Source organism: Salmo salar, chromosome ssa20 (genome assembly GCF_905237065.1).
Source record: "Salmo salar chromosome ssa20, Ssal_v3.1, whole genome shotgun sequence".
Lineage (NCBI taxonomy): Eukaryota > Metazoa > Chordata > Actinopteri > Salmoniformes > Salmonidae > Salmo > Salmo salar.
The window spans coordinates 28,357,629-28,373,219 of record NC_059461.1 but is presented as its reverse complement, the minus strand read 5'-3'; the positions used below and the strand labels follow the sequence as shown (position 1 = coordinate 28,373,219).

The window sequence follows — 15,591 nt, the reverse complement described above, 5'->3', positions numbered from 1 at the left end:
TTATGTTAGGACAAGAAAAACCACACAGCCATTTTCCAAGCAAAGAGAGGCGTCACAAAAAACAGAAATACAGCTAAAATGAATCACTAACCTTTGATGATCTTCATCAGATGGCACTCATAGGACTTCATGTTACACAATACATGTATGTTTTGCTCGATAAAGTTCATATTTATATTTAAAAAAAACATTTTACATTGGCGTGTAATGTTCAGAAATGTTTTGCCTCCCAAAACTTCCGGTGAATGAGCACATCAATTTACAGAAATACTCATCATAAACGCTGATAAAATATTCAACTGTTTTTCAAAGAATTATAGATACACTCCTCCTTAATGCAACCGCTGTGTCAGATTTCAAAAAAGCTTTACGGCGAAAGCAAATTTTGCAATAATCTGACTACAGCGCTCAGATATCAAAACAAGCCATACAGATACCCGCCATTTTGGAGTCAACAGAAATGACAAAAATTACATTATAAATATTCACTTACCTTTGATCTTCATCAGAATGCACTCCCAGGAATCCCAGTTCCAGAATAAATGTTTGTTTTGTTCAATAAAGTTCATCTTTATGTCCAAATACCTCCATTTTGTTTGTGCGTTATGTTCACTATTCCAAATGCAAGGCACGCGCTTACTAAGTCCAGACGAAAAGTCAAAAACGTTATACTACAATTTGTAGAAACATGTCAAACGATGTATAGAATCAATCTTTAGGATGTTTTCATCATAATTCTTCCATAATATTCCAACCAGACGATTCCTTTGTCTTCAAAAAAGAAAAGGAACACAGCTAACGCGCGATTGAGCTCATGTCATTTTCTCAGTCATCTAACTCCATATGCTCTTACTCTCTCCCCATTCACAGTAGAAGCATGAAACAACGTTCTATAGACTGTTGACATCTAGTGGAAGCCTTAGGAAGTGCAAAATGACCCCACAGACACTGTATACTGGATAGGCAATCACTTGAAAAACTAGAAACCTCAGATTTCCACACTTCCTGGTTCGATTTTTTCTCAGGTTTTGCCTGCCATATGACTTCTGTTATACTCACAGACATCATTCAAACAGTTTTAGAAACTTCAGAGTGTTTTCTATCAAAATCTACTAATAATATGCATATCTTAGCTTCTGGGACTGAGTAGCAGGCAGTTTACTCTGGGCACCTTATTCATCCGGACGTCAAAATACTGCCCCCTACCCTAGAGAAGTTAAAGAACGGGTTAGCTGCAGGGGCCTTCTTAAAGAACGGGTTAGCTGCCGGGGCCTTCTTAAAGAATGGGTTAGCTGCCGGGGCCTTCTTAAAGTACGGGTAAGCTGCAGGGGCCACCTTCAAGAACGTGTAAGCTGCAGGGGCCACCTTAAATAACGGGTAAGCTGCAGGGGCCACCTTAAAGAACGGGTTAGCTGCAGGGGCCGCCTTAAAGAACGGGTTAGCTGCAGGGGCCGCCTTAAAGAACGGGTTAGCTGCAGGGGCCGCCTTAAAGAACGGGTTAGCTGCCGGGGCCTTCTTTAAGAACGGGTTAGCTGCCGGGGCCTTCTTTAAGAACGGGTTAGCTGCCGGGGCCTTCTTTAAGAACGGGTTAGCTGCCGGGGCCTTCTTTAAGAACGGGTTAGCTGCCGGGGCCTTCTTTAAGAACGGGTTAGCTGCCGGGGCCGCCTTAAAGAACGGGTTAGCTGCCGGGGCCTTCTTTAAGAACGGGTTAGCTGCCGGGGCCTTCTTTAAGAACGGGTTAGCTGCCGGGGCCTTCTTTAAGAACGGGTTAGCTGCAGGGGCTGTGGCTTGAGGGTCATCAAGCTCTAGCCTAGCAAAGGCCGCACGTAGGACAGCGCGTAGTGAGGCATGGCTTTCTTCTGACTCTGTGTGATCAGAGCCTCGGAAGGACTCCTCTGACCCATCTTTAGCATTCAGACTGAAGGGGTCCACAACACTGGTTGGCACCTCCTTCACCATGTTAGGTGTGTCATCATCCTGGTCACTAAAGTGCCGGTTGGCTGCCTGAGTGGGTAGCAGGTCATCATCACGGCTATCTGAGTCCTCTTTTGCGTCCCCCATGTCTGAAGGAAGTGCTAGAGGGCCCCGACTCAGGGGGCTTGAAGGAACGCAAAAGCGTTTTTAGCTGCTCTATCTCAGAGGATAAGGAATTGACCTTCACGAGTGAAGCTCTTATGTTTTTACAAGGGGGGCGCCATCGGCTTTGTGGGGTTTCCCTCTTTCGGTGGACCTGGGTGGGTCCTGGCAAACAACGTCTGACGCTGGTAAATTATATTTCATAACCAGGCCCTCAACTCTGGCTAGCTGCGCTTCCCTCACCTTCACAGGCAGGATGGCGCAGTTAATGCAGGGGTCAGAAAGGGCTTCACGCAGGTGGCCAACACCTAGGCAGGTGGGGCACAGGTCATGACCATCTTCTACTTGTAGTTCAGCTCCACAAGAGGAGAAGTCATGCATGCCCAGCATCATGGTGATGCGGTGTTCTCTCAGCTCAGAATGTGAAGAAAATGTATAAAACAAATAAATATAAAATATTTCTTATGCTAATTACGGATTCATCAAATGAACTAATATACTAGTAACCGGAGACTGTATAGAACAGCTACCACAATACACAGTAAGGGTGGAGAGCTACAATAGTCTGGTGGGAGCAGTACAGCATCCCAAAAATGATTTTGGGTGAGCCTAGCTATGACCACAGGGCTGGAGCAGAAGAGATAGCATGCGTTCTGCCTACAACAAAATCTCTTGCATAGTTTTTGTTTTCGGTATGTTGCATTGAAAGTGCCTAATATTGCGTTGATTCGATCACAATTCCCACAGTAAAGGGAAACGTTGATAGTGTTAACTAACAGGGAAAACTCTAGAAAGTTGACTGAAGTTCAATCTCTTGCTTCTTTCCATGGGCTGATATTTCTTCTGCGCTCTGCGTGGCAGTCCTGGGGAGCTGCGCAGCAGTCTCTGGGCTACTGCACACCCACGCATGCACACAGTTTAGAGGGAACACAGTCTAGGGGGAACACTGTTAAGAGGGAACATTGCCTGCAACATTGATACTGCCTCCAGCTAAATATATCCTGTACATGGATGGTAACTGTCTTCAATCGATACCTGGCAGTCTCACATTTAATCTATTTTGATCTAATTCAATCTCTCTTCATCTGATTTATGTTCTTAATGTGATTCATTCCTTGGGAGACTACTGAGAGCCTTTCCCTTGTTTCACTGTGTTTGTGTTTGTACTGTACATGTGCTTTCTCTGCATTGTTGGGACTAAGTAGTCTACATCTGTTGTTTACGAAGCATGTGACGAATAACATTTGATTTAATTGATTTGCTGCTGTATATACAGTACATATGGAGTACAGGAGTCCCTGTTTCTTTGTCCTTGTTCAGCTCGCCTATTTTTGTCCTTTGTGATGTTGTTTGTCTCTCTTTCTCTCAGTCGACAAGTGTGCACACGCCTTTGTCTGAGAGAGCTGCCAAGAATATCATCAAAGCTGGCCAATCCCAGGCGAGAGAGAGAGCCCACACAACACAGGCCTCTCTCGCCCCACCCTAGATTTCTGTCTGACTCCAATGTGCTAAATAAGCAACCCCAACTGCACAGTACAGTACCGGAGCGTGTCTCTCTCAACCCAAAACACATCTGGAACCACAGACTCAAATGAACGTCATCCCTCTGGCTTTAGTTAGGGCCTCACCTTATTGCTGCAGTCCGGAGGTCTTCACAGCAGTGTGTGTGTGTGTGTTTGTGCGTGTGCGTGCTGTAATGTTTATTTGTGTGCCTTTTTATGACTTTTTGCACCGCAGCAATGAGCTGGACTAAGCGTTCCAGGCAGATGAGGAAATATTTGGTGAGGCAGGGAGAGATGGGCCCTCCATTACACAGGTACTCAGAGGGACCTCTGCTCTGCTTGAAGCTAAGACACACACAGACAGCCAGGGCTAGCCATGTCTCACCCTAATGTAATATAATCACTGTACTGTTGACACACACACACAGAGAGCTCAGGACCAGAGGGGATTTTGTCATGGATATGAGTAAGCATGATGTCATAGGAAGAGTTGAAATGACGGAAGGTTGAACAGAGAATGAACAGTTTATGCCTGTTGTTCCTTTCTGTAGCTATGTGAATGTGCAGTGTCATGTTTCGTTGGCTGTGGGTGGTAACCAGGGTTCTGTTATGTCTCTGTAGGTGCGGGAGATCCTGGGCCACTGCTCCTGCCCCGCCCAGTTCCCCATGACAAAGGTGTCTGAAGGGAAATACAAAGTGGGAGACTCCAGCGCTCTGATCTTCATACGGGTATGAACCGACCATCAACATCAACCCCATCCACTAAACCAGACACTAAGAATAGTCAACAATCAGCCTTGAGTGTAGTGTGTGTGTCTGCGTGTGCGTGCATGCATGTGTGAGTACGTCTTAAACCTGTGGATGCATTAGTAACCAGGTTAACCAACCAGGTTAACCATTGCACCTTTACACAGTCCAAGAGTACATAGATAGGTTATTTGTCTTTTTCACAGCTCATGGACGTGACTCTGGATTACTCTAATATCACTTAGATTGCATTGCAGTTTAATAGTAGGCTACAGTTAATATTTTGAATAAATGCAAATATTATGCCCAGGAGAAATTAGATTGTCAAATTTTCATATGCTGCTGTTGTGATGACTGCTTACACAGTATTACAATGGAGGCATGCAGTGTGTATATTTAGCTAAATTTGTTGCTGCAAGGAAAACCAGAACAGGGCCAAACAAACCAACTATTCTCTAGATATAATCAATGTCCCCTGAACGACAGTATTACAGTGATCTCACTCTCCCCAGTCCAGGCTGCATATTGTTTATAATCTGCACTGATCTGACCTATTCCCAGTGCACTGCTCTGCCTCTTGGTACCTCCGTACTGGCTGGCCCAGACCTCCCAACTCCCATACACGCTGGCACAGCCAGACACAAATAGAATTTTGGGTCATTTCCTGTACGGGCCCTTATCTGGCCTGTTCTGCTGCTTGCTTCTGCTAGGCTGTGCCTCAAGTCTGGGCTCTGCCTGGTGTCGCCACTGCAACTTTATCTTGCCCTCCGGGCCTCTGCCTGCAGGAAGGCTGCCTGCCAGATAGATCGATTCTGTTTCTTACTTCCCATGTACCTCCGCCCAATTAATGGACTCAGCGGATGCCAGTCCAAATCGTATGCATTTCCAGGATGTCTGCCTTACTTCCCAATGCTCTCAAAATTTCCACTCTTCTTTTGAGCAGCTCAAACTTTCCCTGAGTTTAAAATGGCTAGTCATGTAGGTCCGTTAAAAGCACAGTGTGTATGTTCGGATCTGTGGTATGCTTTGACACCTCAGTGAGATGTTTCTGTTAAAAGTTTCTTAATGATTGGATGACTGACTGTGTGTTTGGCTGTATGGTATGTAGTGGAGTGCCAGTTTTAGTAGGGTCTTACTTGTGCAGTATGTTATAGTGTAGTGGCTGTTTTGGAAGCAGATAACGTAAAAGTGTTAACTTTAGTGCCATGGCTTTGTTGGAAGCAAATAAAGTGTTAAAACTAAAGTGTAGTGGCTTTTGAAGCAGGTAAAGTGTTAAACTCAAGTGTAGTAGTTGAAGCGTGTCACACATCTTAGTGTAAAGCCTGTCTGGAGATTGTATGTAGGATCCATTTCTCTGTCAGATTAACCCCCCCCCCGCACTGTCTCCGCATTCTCCTACACTCACTGAGGAGGACAGTGATGTGATTATACATATCCCCCAGCAGCCACTAGTGCAGCCCAGCCAACACGCTTCCATATTTATCTGCAGGGAGGAAGCTAGCCTGCTGGCTGCCACCATCAAAGCCAACAGGCCCCATTCAGCTGCCAAAGCCTGACTAAGAGTGCAGGCAAGAAGATGAGGGGTAGGAGAGAGGGAGGAAGTGAGGGGAAAAAGGGGGATAAATTAATGGAGGAGAGTGACTGGGGCGGACTCCCCCAGGGAGGTCGTCCATGTTCAAGAGAAGGGTGCTTGGGGAATTGGTTTATTCCACTTCCATCGTGATTACAAGGAGTCTCTGTTCGCCGTTGACACAGAAACAGGGGTTGGCTCTATGGAGTTGTGGCGTGTGGGATACCCCATCACTGATGGAGTGGCTGCTGAGGCAGAGGGCTGGAGCATCACTGGTTCCAGGGAATCAACTAATCCATATAATGCAGAGGTTGGGTCAGGCATAGTGGGACACCACTAGTGGACCAGACAATAGACAATAGGCCAACAGTTTACCAACACATAGCCTCTCTGCTGGGAACAAGACCAAAAGTTTCAGGAGTAGAGTGGCAGCAGTAAAGGACTAGAGCTAGAAAAGAAGGAAGGCAGAGGACAGCTGTTTTGCAGACAGGCAGTGTGTTGTGTTGGCGGTGTGGTGGGCATGTTGAAGAGCAGTGAAGGACAGGTGGTAGATCAGGAGCAGTGTTGGGACCAGATCACTGTGGGCTGTGTCCTGTCCTGAGTCAGTGTGGGAGGCCTTGCATGGCCACGTGATTTAGTGCAGTATGGCTCCCCGCAATATCCAGCTCACCCTGCCTGGCCTGGCCACAGAGACACGGCCCAGCCCCTGAATGAAACATGTGGCTGGCAGCAGTGACTACACAACCCAGAGAGGAGGCAGGCTGGCAAGGCTGCATCCACAGGACTTTCACATCAAGCTAAATATACAGCCTCTCTCTCCCTGCTGTGAGGAATGCATCTGCCTGCAGGGGAAAGAGAGAGACAGAGAGAAAGAGACTCTGTCTGGGCTTCATACTCTGGGTCTGTTTGCCTCAATGAAAAACCCCCTCTCCTCTCTTCTCTCGCTCAACCCCCTCTCCTCTTTTCTAGCTGAAATTGTAGAAGAGAGGAGGGGCAGGATGAGTTGTTACAATGCTAATTCACACCCCCCCCCCCTAAAAGCATGGTTACGCCAGCTGAGAGGGAGAGAAAAGGAGTGTCTTTCATAGCAGTGTGCGTCTTTATTCTTCTCCCCTCTCTTTTTAATTGTGTGTTGGCATGGCGATGAACAGTGCTCATAATGGTGGCAGCTGGGGGGTCATGTGGGAGGAGGCGGAGGCATGGGCACTGGCAGGGGTGCATCTGATGGGAGTGTTACGTAATTTTGGGGGAAGGGGGAGGGACTCCAGGCCAAGCACTCAGCATTCTGCCCCACTTGTTGGATTTACATATCTATTGACTTGATCTGCAGTCTGTGTGGTATCGCACCATGTCACTGGGCTTAAACATCACTTTAGTTTTTTTAAACAGTGTGTGTGCGCGAGCGGTTGTGTGTGTGTACGCAGGGTTTGGCTTTGTACGTGTGTGCTAAGCGTCATAGTATTTAGTCTCCCTCTAGTCTTTATTATGAGAGTGAATTTGTGAATTGATGCCATGTTTGTCAGGGTTGTAACCTTGTCTCCTTTCTCTTTCTCTCTCTCTCCCCTCAGGTCCTTCGTACTCATGTGATGGTGCGTGTGGGCGGGGGATGGGACACATTAGAACACTATCTGGACAAGCATGACCCCTGCCGCTGTGCCGCCTTCGGTGAGGTCACCTCTACAAAAACAATCAGCCCTTGACCCTTTATAGTCACTGAGTTGTATTGTATTATATTGTACTGCATTGTATCTAATTCTGGTCAGTCTGCAGGGTTCACAATTGTTTTACAATTGTATCCATTTGAACCGCTTATCTGATACAACTCAGGTCAGGAGTTGTACAGCTCACACTGTGGTACCATAGTGTTACCACAAAGTTACCATAGTCTTACCACAGGTTACCACAGTGCTACCATAGTCTTACCACAGTGTTACCATAGTGTTACCATAGTGTTACCACAGTGCTACCACAGTCTTACCATAGTGTTTCCACAGTGTTTCCACAGTGTTTCCATAGTGTTACCATAGTCTTACCATAGTCTTACCATAGTGTTACATTGTGTTACAACAGTGCTACCATAGTGCTACCATAGTGTTACAACAGTGCTAGCATAGTGTTACCACATTGCTACCATAGTGGTATTGGTATTTTATTAGGATCCCCATTAGCTGTTTTTGAAACCAGGTTTGCTGTTCATTTGAGCAATATGAGATGGAAGGGAGTTCCATACACTAATGGCTTGATATAATACTGTACGGATTCTTGAATCTGTTCTGGATTTGGTGACTGTGAAAAGACCTCTGGTGGCATGTTTGGTGGGGTAAGTATGTGTGTCAGTGCTGTAAGTTGAGTGTACAAACAATTTGGAACACATTAATGTATCTTATAAAAATAAGTGATGCAGTCAGTCTCTCCTTTACCCTTAGCCAAGAGAGACTGGCATGCATAGTATTTATATTAGCTCTCTGATTACAATGAAGAGCAAGACGTGCCACTCTGTTCTGGGCCAGCTGCAGCTTAACTAGGCCTTTCTTTGCAGCACTTGGTGTACAGCTTCTGGATAGTCCTCATTGAAGAAGATGTATGTTCCTCTCAAGTTCTTGGCTCTTTCCAGAACAGCTACCTTGTCCTTGAACCTCAGGAACTTGACCACTATCGGCCTGGGCCTGTCAACTGGGCCAGTGGTGTTTTTTCCAGTCCTGTGGGCATGCTCCACATCAATCTTCCTGTGGTCCATCTTCAGTTGCTCCGAAATAATTTCCCTCACTTTGTCCTCAGACTCCGTCCAGGTCTCATGCGGAGATTCTGCAATTCCGAACAATTTTGTTCTGCCTTGTTTGTCCCTTGAGATAATCTGATTTCTCCGTAATTGTTATCATGGATTCATATACAGAACGGATGTCCTCTCTCAATGACTTAGATTGCTGTCATCTTGCCATTTTCCTGTTTAAACTTATCGAGCTGACCCTGGGAGAACTGCAAATTGTTCTTCAGGTCCTGGACCTCTCTGGTCAGGTTGTCCATTCTTTTATTAGTTGACTCCACCAGTATTTGGACACAATTTTCTTGTTGTTGTAACAGCTGCTTGTAGAACTATTTTTGTTTGTTTAAAAGATCCTTCCCCTGTGATAGAGAGACACCATTATCCTCAATGGTACTCCCACCGGCCTTGGTCTTTGTCATGGTAGCAATGTAGGCTACGCTGTTACTCCTTGCAGTTCCAAACAGGGCAGGTTGCAGGGAAGATGGAAACAGAAAAAAACAGCAGGGATCTAGACAGACACAACCCTGGGACAATCCGCGATCCCAGCCACAAGGGCTAACTGTGTCATGGGCTGCGTTCAAGCCCTAAAAGAAACCCTGCTAGCTTGATAGGCAGCTAACAGTGGCAGCTAGGCTAGCTGCTACGCCAAGCAGCTCACCAGACCCTTGGTCGGCAGGAACCCTGGACAGATAGCAGCGGTCCCAGCAACTGATGCCAACCGCATCACGGGATCCAAACTCAAAAGGTTGCTAGCTAGTAACCAAAGCTTGTAACCAAACTAGCGCTACCACAGGTACAACCCCAAATCCGTAAACACAGGCACCCTCATAGATATCATCCTAACCAACCTGCCCTCCAAATATACCTCTGCTGTCTTCAACCAGGATCTCAGCAATCACTGCCTCATTGCTTGCGTCCGTAATGGGTCTGCGGTCAAACAACCACCCCTCATCACTGTCAAACGCTCCCTAAAACACTTCAGCGAGCAGGCCTTTCTAATCGGCCTGGCCCGGGTATCCTGGAAGGATATTGACCGCATTCCGTCAGTAGAAGATGCCTGGTTATTCTTTAAAAGTGCCTTCCTCACCATCTTAAATAAGCATGCCCCATTCAAAAAATGTAGAACCAGGAACAGATATAGCCCTTGGTTAACTCCAGACCTGACTGCCCTTGACCAGCACAAAAATATAATGTGGCCTACTGCATTAGAATCGAATAGCCCCCGCGATATGCAATTTTTCAGGGAAGTTAGGAACCAATATACACAGGCAGTCAGGAAAGCAAAGGCTAGCTTTTTCAAACAGAAATTTGCATCCTGCAGCACAAACTCCAAAAAGTTCTGGGACACTGTAAAGTCTATGGAGAATAAGAGCACCTCCTCCCAGCTGCCCACTGCACAGAGGCTAGGAAACACTGTCACCACCGATAAATCTACGATAATCAAGAATTTCAATAAGCATTTTTCTACGGCTGGCCATGCTTTCCACCTGGCCCCCCCTACCCTGGTCAACAGCCCTGCACCCCCCACAGCAACTTGCCCAAGCCTCCCCCATTTCTCCTTCACCCAAATCCAGATAGCTGATGTTCTGAAAGAGCTGCAAAATCTGGACCCCTACAAATCAGCAAGACTAGACACTCTGGACCCTCTCTTTCTAAAATTATCAGCCGAAATTGTTGCAACCCCTATTACTAGCCTGTTCAACCTCTCTTTTGTATCGTCTGAGATCCCCAAAGATTGGAAAGCTGCAGCGGTCATCCCCCTCTTCAAAGGGGGAGACACTCTAGACCCAAACTGCTACAGACCTATATCTATCCTACCCTGCCTTTCTAAGGTCTTCGAAAGCCAAGTTAACAAACAGATCACCGACCATTTCGAATCCCACCGTACCTTCTTCGCTATGCAATCTGGTTTCCGAGCTGGTCATAGGTGCACCTCAGCCACGCTCAAGGTCCTAAACGATATCATAACCTCCATCGATAAGAGACAATACTGTGCAGCTGTATTCATAGACCTGGCCAAGGCTTTCGACTCTGTCAATCACCACATTCTTATCGGCAGACTCAACAGCCTTGGTTTCTGAAATGACTGCCTCGCCTCGTTCACCAACTACTTCTCAGATAGAGTTCAGTGTGTCAAATCGGAGGGCCTGTTGTCCGGACCTCCGGCAGTCTCTATGGGGGTGCCACAGGGTTCAATTCCCGGCCGACTCTTTTCTCTGTATACATCAATTATGTCACACTTGCTGCTGGTGATTCTCTGATCCACCTCTACGCAGACGATGCCATTCTGTATACTTCTGGCCCTTTGGACACTGTGTTAACTAACATCCAGACGAGCTTCAATGCCATACAACTCTCCTTCCGTGACCTCCAACTGCTCTTAAATGCAAGTAAAACTAAATGCATACTCTTCACCTGATTGCTACCAGCACCTGCCCGCCCGTCCAGCATCACTATTCTGGTTTGTTCTGACTTAGAATATGTGGACATCTACAAATACCTAGGTGTCTGGTTAAACTGTAAACTCTCCTTCCAGACTCACATTAAGCATCTGAAAGGGGTGCGTAACTGGTGGCAGTGAAGTCAGACTGTAACGCTTGGACGTCGTGGGTGTGGAGTCAGGCGCAGGAGGCAGAAAAATGTTTGGTACAATATATTTAATAAGTACCACAAAAGAGAATATATGCCCAAACACAAAAGGGCGAAACAAAACCCAAAGTCCAATAACACGATCCACTACACAAACACAGTGAAAACACGTAACAAGCCCGTACACAGAACAGGTGGAGAGGCGGGCTTAAATAACACCACTAATTACCTAATAGAACACAGGTGCAACTAATAAAGACATAACTAACAGAAAAACGAAAAGGTGATCGATGGCAGCTAGTAGGCCGGTGACGACGACCGCCGAGCGCCACCCGAACAGGGAGAGGAACCACCCTCGGCAGTAGTCGTGACAGTACCCCCCCCCCACCCCCAAGCCGCACGCCGACACCGGCCTCGGAGTCGACCCGGAGGACGAGGCGCAGGGCGATCCGGATGGAGGCGATGGAAATCCTCTAACAGTGATGGATCCAGTATGTCCCCCACTGGCACCCAGCACCTCTCCTCCGGACCGTACCCCAACCCAGTCCACAAGGTACTGCAGGCCCCCTACCCGGCGTCTTGAGTCCAGAATGGTGCGTACTGTATACGCCAGGGACCCCTTGATGTCTAGAGGGGGCGGAGGGACCTCCGGCACCTCACCGTCTTGTAGGGGACCAGCTACCACCGGCCTGAGGAGAGACACATGAAATGAGGGGTTAATAAGATAATAAGAAGGGAGTTGTAATCTATAACACACCTCGTTTATTCTCCTCAGGACTTTAAAGGGCCCTACACGCAGTGGACCCAGCTTCCGGCAGAGCAAGCGGAGGGGCAGGTTTCGGGTCGAGAGCCAGACCCTGTCTCCTGGTGCGAATATGGGGGCCTCACTGCGGTGGCGGTCAGCGCTCCTCTTCTGTCGTCCTCCTGCTTGTTTCAGGGATTCCTCGACAGCCCTCCAGGTATCCTTGGAGCGCTGCACCCAATCCTCCACCGCAGAAGCCTCGGTCTGACTTTGATGCCATGGAGCCAGGACCGGCTGTTAGCCTAACACACACTGGAAAGGTGACATATTAGTGGATGAGTGGCGGAGTGAGTTTTGCGCCAACTCAGCCCATGGTAAGTACCTCGACCACTCACCTGGCCGGTCCTGGCAGTACGACCGCAGAGACCTACCCACCTCCTGGTTCACTCTCTCCACCTGCCCATTGCTCTCGGGGTGATAACCGGAGGTCAAGCTGACCGAGACCCCCAGACGCTCCATAAACGCCCTCCATACACGGGACGTGAACTGGGGACCCCGATCAGAAACGATGTCCTCCGGCACCCCGTAATGCCGGAAGACATGGGTGAATAGAGCCTCCGCAGTCTGTAGGGCCGTAGGGAGACCGGGCAACGGGAGGAGACGGCAGGACTTAGAAAACCGATCCACAACTACCAGAACCGTGGTATTCCCCTGAGACGGGGGAAGATCGGTAAGTAAGTCCACCGACAGGTGAGACCACGGCCTTTGTGGAACGGGGAGGGGTTGTAACTTCCCTCTAGAAAGGTGCCTAGGAGCCTTGCTCTGGGCGCATACCGAACAGGAAGAGACATAAAACATCACATCCTTAGCTAAGGTGGGCCACCAGTACCTCCCCCTAAGGCCTTGCACTGTCCTCGCCACCCCAGGATGACCCGACGAGGGTAGCATATGAGCCCATCGAATCAATTGATCACGGACACCAAGCGGAACGTACTTAAGACCTGTAGGACAATTAGAAGGCGCAGGCTCCATCAGTACCCCCCCCCCCCTTGATGTGCGGCTCCAGCAGCGCGCCGACAACGGCCTCGAGGACGACCCAGAGGGTGAGGTGCAGGGCGACCTGGACGGAGACGGTGGAACTCCCGCAGCATTGAAGGGTCCAACACGTCCTCCACCGGAACCCAGCATCTCTCCTCCGGACCGTACCTGTCCCAGTCCACAAGGTACTGAAGGCCCCTCGCCCGACACCTTGAATCCAGTATGGATTGAACGGAGTACGCCGGGGCCCCCTCGATGTCCAGAGGGGGCGGAGGAACCTCCCGCACCTCAGACTCCTGGAGCGGGCCAGCCACCACCGGCCTGAGGAGAGACACATGGAACGGGGGGTTAATACGTTAATCGGGGGGAAGCTGTAACCTGTAACTCACCTCGTTCAGTCTCCTCAGGTTTAAATGGCCCCACAAACCGCAGACCCAGCTTCCGGCAGGGCAGGCGGAGGAGCAGGTTTCGGGTCGAGAGCCAGACCCGGTCTACCGGTGCGAACACCGGGGCCTCACTGTGGTGACGGTCTGCGCTGGCTTTCTGGCGCAGCACGGGGCGCTGAAGGTGAACATGAGCGGCGTCCCATGTCTCCTCCGCGCGCCGGAACCAGTCGTCCACCGCAGGAGCCTTGGTCCGACTCTGATGCCAAGGAGCCAGAACCGGCTGATACCCCAGTACGCACTGGAAGGGGGAGAGGTTAGTGGAGGAGTGGCGGAGCGAGTTGTGGGCCATCTCTGTCTAGGGCACAAACGCCGCCCACTCCCCCGGCCGGTCCTGGAAATAAGACCTCAGAAACCTACCCACATCCTGGCTAACTCTCTCCACCTGCCCGTTACTCTCGGGGTGAAAACCCAAGGTGAGGCTGATCGAGACCCCCAGACGTTCCATGAACGCCCTCCAGACCCTTGAAGTGAACTGGGGACCCCGATCAGACACTATATCCTCAGGCACCCCATAGGACCGTAGGGAGACCGGGCAGAGGAAGGAGACGGCAGGACTTAGAGAAACGATCCACAACAACCAGGACCGTGGTGTTTCCCTGTGATGAGGGGAGATCGGTCAGGAAATCGATCGACAGGTGCGACCATGGCCGTTGTGGTAAGGGGTGTAGCTTACCTCTGGGCAGGTGCCTAGGAGCCTTACACTGAGCGCACACCGAGCAAGAGGAAACATAAACCCTCACGTCCTTGGCCAAAGTGGGCCACCAGTACTTCCCACTCAGACAGCGCACCGTCCGACCGATGCCTGGATGACCAGAGGAAGGTGACATGTGGGCCCAATAGATCAGCCGATCACGGACAGCAGACGGAACGTACAGACGCCCAGCGGGACACTGGAGGGGAGCGGGCTCTGCACGTAACGCCTGCTCAATGTCCGCGCCCAGCTCCCACACTACCGGCTCCACCAGGCAGGAGGCCAGGAGTATGGGGGTTAGATCCATGGGCCGTTCCTCTGTGTCATACAGCCGGGACAGTGTGTCTGCCTTCATGTTCTGGGAACCTGGTCTGTAAGAAGGTGTGAAAACAAATCAGGTGAAAAACATGGCCCACTTTGCCTGGCGAGGGTTCAGTCTCCTCGCTGCCCGGATGTACTCCAGGGTGTGGTGGTCAGTCCAGATAGGAAAAGGGTGTTTAACCCCCTCAAGCCAATGTCTCCACGCCTTCAGAGCCTTGACGACAGCCAACAGCTCCCGGTCCCCCACGTCATAGTTTCGCTCCGCCGGGCTGAGCTTCCTCGAGAAGAAGGCACAGGGGCGGAGCTTCGGTGGCGTACCCGAGCGCTGAGAGAGCACGGCTCCCATCCCAGCCTCGGACGCGTCCACCTCCACTATGAACGCCAAAGAGGGATCAGCACGGGAGCCGAGGTAAACAGAGCCCTCAGGTGACCAAAAGCCCTGTCCACCTCAGCCGACCACTGCAAACGTACCGGTCCCCCCTTCAGCAGTGAGGTAATGGGAGCCGCTACCTGACCAAAACCCCGGATAAACCTCCGGTAGTAATTAGCAAACCCTAGAAACTGCTGCACCTCCTTTACCGTGGTGGGAGTCTGCCAATTACGCATGGCTGAAATGCAGTCACTTTCCATCTCCACCCCTGAGGTGGAAATGCGGTACCCTAGGAAGGAGACGGACTGTTGGAAGAACAGGCATTTCTCAGCCTTGACGTCCAGGTCAATCTCCAACAGTCGACCAAGCACCCTGCGCACCAGGGACACATGCTCGGCGTGTGTAGCAGAGTATATCAGAATGTCATCAATATACACCACTACACCCTGCCCGTGCAGGTCCCTGAAAATCTCGTCTACAAAGGCTTGGAAGACTGATGGAGCATTCATCAACCCGTACGGCATGGCGAGGTACTCATAATGCCCTGAGGTCATACTGAACGCCGTCTTCCAGGAGCTCTGACGCGCTCCTCGACTCCTATAACCGGGGTACCTGCTCCTGCTGACTCCATGGTGTAGGTGTGGAATTCTGAAAGGGGTGCGTAACTGGTGGCAGTGAAGTCAGACGCAGGAGAGCAGAACTAGGTAATAGCCGGAGCAGTTTAATTTCAAAACC

At 49.7% G+C, this 15,591-nt stretch overlaps 1 protein-coding gene across 2 annotated transcripts in view; it reads left to right on the top strand.

The window, feature by feature from the left end:
- The window catches only part of gas2l1 (growth arrest-specific 2 like 1), a 54,610-nt gene that overhangs the window by 30,648 nt on the left and 8,371 nt on the right, over positions 1-15,591 (top strand). For both annotated transcript variants that reach the window (XM_014161224.2, XM_014161223.2), the window contains 2 exons: positions 4,200-4,307; positions 7,464-7,560. In XM_014161224.2, coding sequence (XP_014016699.2) covers positions 4,200-4,307; positions 7,464-7,560 — 205 coding nt within the window. The remainder of the gene's footprint in view (positions 1-4,199; positions 4,308-7,463; positions 7,561-15,591) is intronic.